Source organism: Aplysia californica, unplaced genomic scaffold (assembly GCF_000002075.1).
Source record: "Aplysia californica isolate F4 #8 unplaced genomic scaffold, AplCal3.0 scaffold00931, whole genome shotgun sequence".
NCBI classification, from domain to species: Eukaryota; Metazoa; Mollusca; class Gastropoda; order Aplysiida; family Aplysiidae; genus Aplysia; species Aplysia californica.
In genome coordinates this window covers 238,219-241,306 of record NW_004798201.1, presented here as the reverse complement: position 1 = coordinate 241,306, position 3,088 = coordinate 238,219, and the positions used below count along the sequence as shown (strand labels likewise).

At 39.0% G+C, this 3,088-nt stretch overlaps 1 protein-coding gene across 2 annotated transcripts in view; it reads left to right on the top strand.

Annotated features, from left to right (window-relative positions):
- LOC106013475 (ecdysone-induced protein 74EF) overlaps window positions 1–2,997 on the top strand; it is a gene marked incomplete at its 3' end in the record, with an annotated part of 14,079 nt that extends 11,082 nt beyond the window's left edge. For both annotated transcript variants that reach the window (XM_013089340.1, XM_013089337.2), the window contains 2 exon segments: window positions 1,029–1,223; window positions 2,529–2,997. In XM_013089340.1, the coding sequence (XP_012944794.1) occupies window positions 1,131–1,223; window positions 2,529–2,997 (562 nt within the window).
- Between the last annotated feature and the right edge of the window lie 91 nt (window positions 2,998–3,088).

Genomic DNA, 3,088 nt, shown 5'->3' with positions numbered 1-3,088 from the left:
CACACAAACACACACACACACACACACACACACACACACACACACACACACTCACACACTCACTCACTCACTCAAAAACCACGACACAAACAACAGTCTGCACTCCCTGACGGTCATTGAGCAAGTAGGGCAAAACCATGAAAATGCATGACCACAAACAGGTCACAATGGGTTTACATAAGTAGGCCCCACAAAATGCTTATCCGCAGACCCGGCTTGTATTTTTGGAGTACCGTAACGTTTTATCTGCCAACATGATTATGTTTCAGAAGCTTTACATGAACTTACCCTATACAATAATGTTTATCAGTCAACATGACTATGTTTTCGAAGTATATTGAAACACATATTCGTTTATGTATGTCTTGTGTTTTCAAAGTACAGTACATGTACATGTACATGTACATGTACATGTACATGTATTACATATAACGCTCAAGTCCGATAAAAGAACCCCGCTCTGAGCTCTTTACAATAAATAGTCAAATGCTATAGCAACCCACAAACAACACTTTGTGTTCCGACCAAAAACTCACACATCACCTGTATGTATACGAAAACAGAAATATGCCCCTCGATGGGACGTGAAAACACTTACATTTATTATTTTCTTTTGATCATCATCAAATACCAGACATCAGCGATCATGGTTTTCCATTTCTTCCTGTGCTGGAATGCTGTTAAAAAAAAAAAAAAAAAAAGGGAAAAAAAGGGCCACATCATCTTGATTTGTCCCCGGCCCTCACCCGTCTAAGTTCTCCAAGTAGGTTGCTCTACTAAGTCTACCCCTGCTTCGTTTGCCTTCAATTTTGCCAGTGAGAGCGACATGTAGATGTTCAAAGCCTTTATCATACTTTATGGTTTTATGGTTGGCGCTCATATGACCGTATGCAGTTACAGGCACCGTAAAATCTTACTAAAACTAACTAAATATTTTATGGTTATTCAAGTGTCCCCTGAAACTGCCTAATTTATTGTCTTTTCCTGATTGCTTTTATCTGAATATTCTTACATCTTCCTCTTTCCAGCCCCCAGCCCCGGCAGTGTGAGGAGAGAGGAGCAAGTCCTCGCAGACACAAGAGCTGACTGACGTTGTCGTGCAGGGGGGAGGGAGAGGTCAGAGGTCAGCCATGGAGTCGCTGGAGGAGTCGGGACAAGGGCCCCAGATAGGGGCCGACCCTTTCCTCACAGACACCTGTGATGTGCGCTCTCTCACGCAGCATGTGAGTAACTTATGGCCTTTGTTCTTTGTTGTGTGCGTGTGTGCGTGTGTGTGTGTGTGTGTGTGTGTGTGTGTGTGTGTGTGTGTGTGTGTGTGTGTGTATGTGTGTAATAATAATATTGCTGTACGTAGTGAATTGGTATCGGGTAAAGGTCGATTTCAACCTCCTAATTCTTAAAGTAACCTAAATCAAAATCGCCTTTCGTGCTTTTTTATGCGGGGGGGAGGGGGTTGTACAAGATGTAATGTAAACTGCCACCGCTGTCTGTGTCGAAGTAGCCTACATGTATGTGCAATGTGAAATCCTCCTTTCTCAGAGGCGAAGGTGACGAACAGGTGGAGGGGACGCAACTCATGAATATATGACGTGCACTTAGGTTGTCCGACTTGAGAAGAGTTGTTGCCCTTGATGTACAAATGAGAATTCAAGATAGCTGGCTGGTGTTGTAAATCTACGACAGGGAAATAAGTCGTGTGTAGATATCTACGGTACTTCTTGCTGAAAGATGTCAACATACTTAAAAGTTTGGGGATATGACTGAAATTATTGTACAGGTAAAAACAAAGAGTAGATTGTTTTTTATAGGTGTAGTCATCAGTTGTAAAACATTCCTGGATCTCATTTGTAATAGATCTAACAGCTTAGTATTAATTAGTAATAATAGAGTACTATTGTAATTGTGATCATGTGCCTTTAAGAACAGGAACAGTTAATTCTTCTGTCTATATCTTTCACGAACATGTAACAAAAGTGTACTTTCCTTTATTCAGCGTCATCAGTTTTCTGTGGCTCTCTTTGTATGGTGAAATAACGACATTTCTCTCGGTAAAGATCTAGGCCTACTTATATTTCTCTGCAATGAAAGTTTTTCCCTGAGTTCAGTGCAGTGACATTTTCTCTAGGTTCGTTTATTTTAAAAAAATAAATTACACTGACGCTGACAATTTTTGCTTGGTTTTTTTTTGTTGTTGTGACATTTCTCTCTGATTTTGATGGACACATTTCTCTCATTTTCTCTCTGATTTGGTGGGAAATTATTCTCTGATTTCTCTGGAATAAGAGATATCTTATTTTTGCTATCACATCTTTTTTCTTTCTTTTTTTCCCCCTCTGTTTACATTTCGGTCTGCAGTATCATCTTTCTCTAATTTCTCAGGAAAGACACATCTTTATATTTCTTTTTCAGAAAAGATGTTAGTTTATATTTAATGGTAAACACATGTTTTTTCTGATACCGGTTTTTCTGAATCTATACTCAAAACTTGTCCATGATGATACTAATGACTTTTTTGGATAATTTTTCAGGAGAACTACCCTGCAGTTATAGTTCTTCCCCAACCCAGTGACTTTGTTGAACTGCTCAGTGAAAGAGTTCACGTTCTTGATTCCGATTCATTGGAGCTTGTTATGCACAATAAATCTTCTTCAGGATTCCGTCCCGTAGACATTTCACCGATGGACACTCATAAATTGTTCCCAGACTCTGGTGCTGAAAGTGACGATTCTGGGATACATAGTTTTTCTGATGTTAACTTTTTCACAAGACGGAGAAGTTTCTTCGATGAGGATGATGTGTTAGAAAATAATGTGTACTTGGATTTTAATGAATTGACTGTGCCAAAAGATATGGATGGGGATAGAGATGAACTAAGAAGTGACGATGAAGACAATAGTGATGATGATTCACATTCATCATCTGGTAGCAGTGACGACAGCAGCAGTGGCAGTAGTAGTGATGAAATGGATGATGATGAGGAGGAAGAACATGAGGAAGGTAAGAGTGGCATACTGATATATTTTGTTTCTTTTTTTTTCACAGTTTCATTGTTTATTTTTTCTTATTTTAAAAATATTTTTAAAAATTT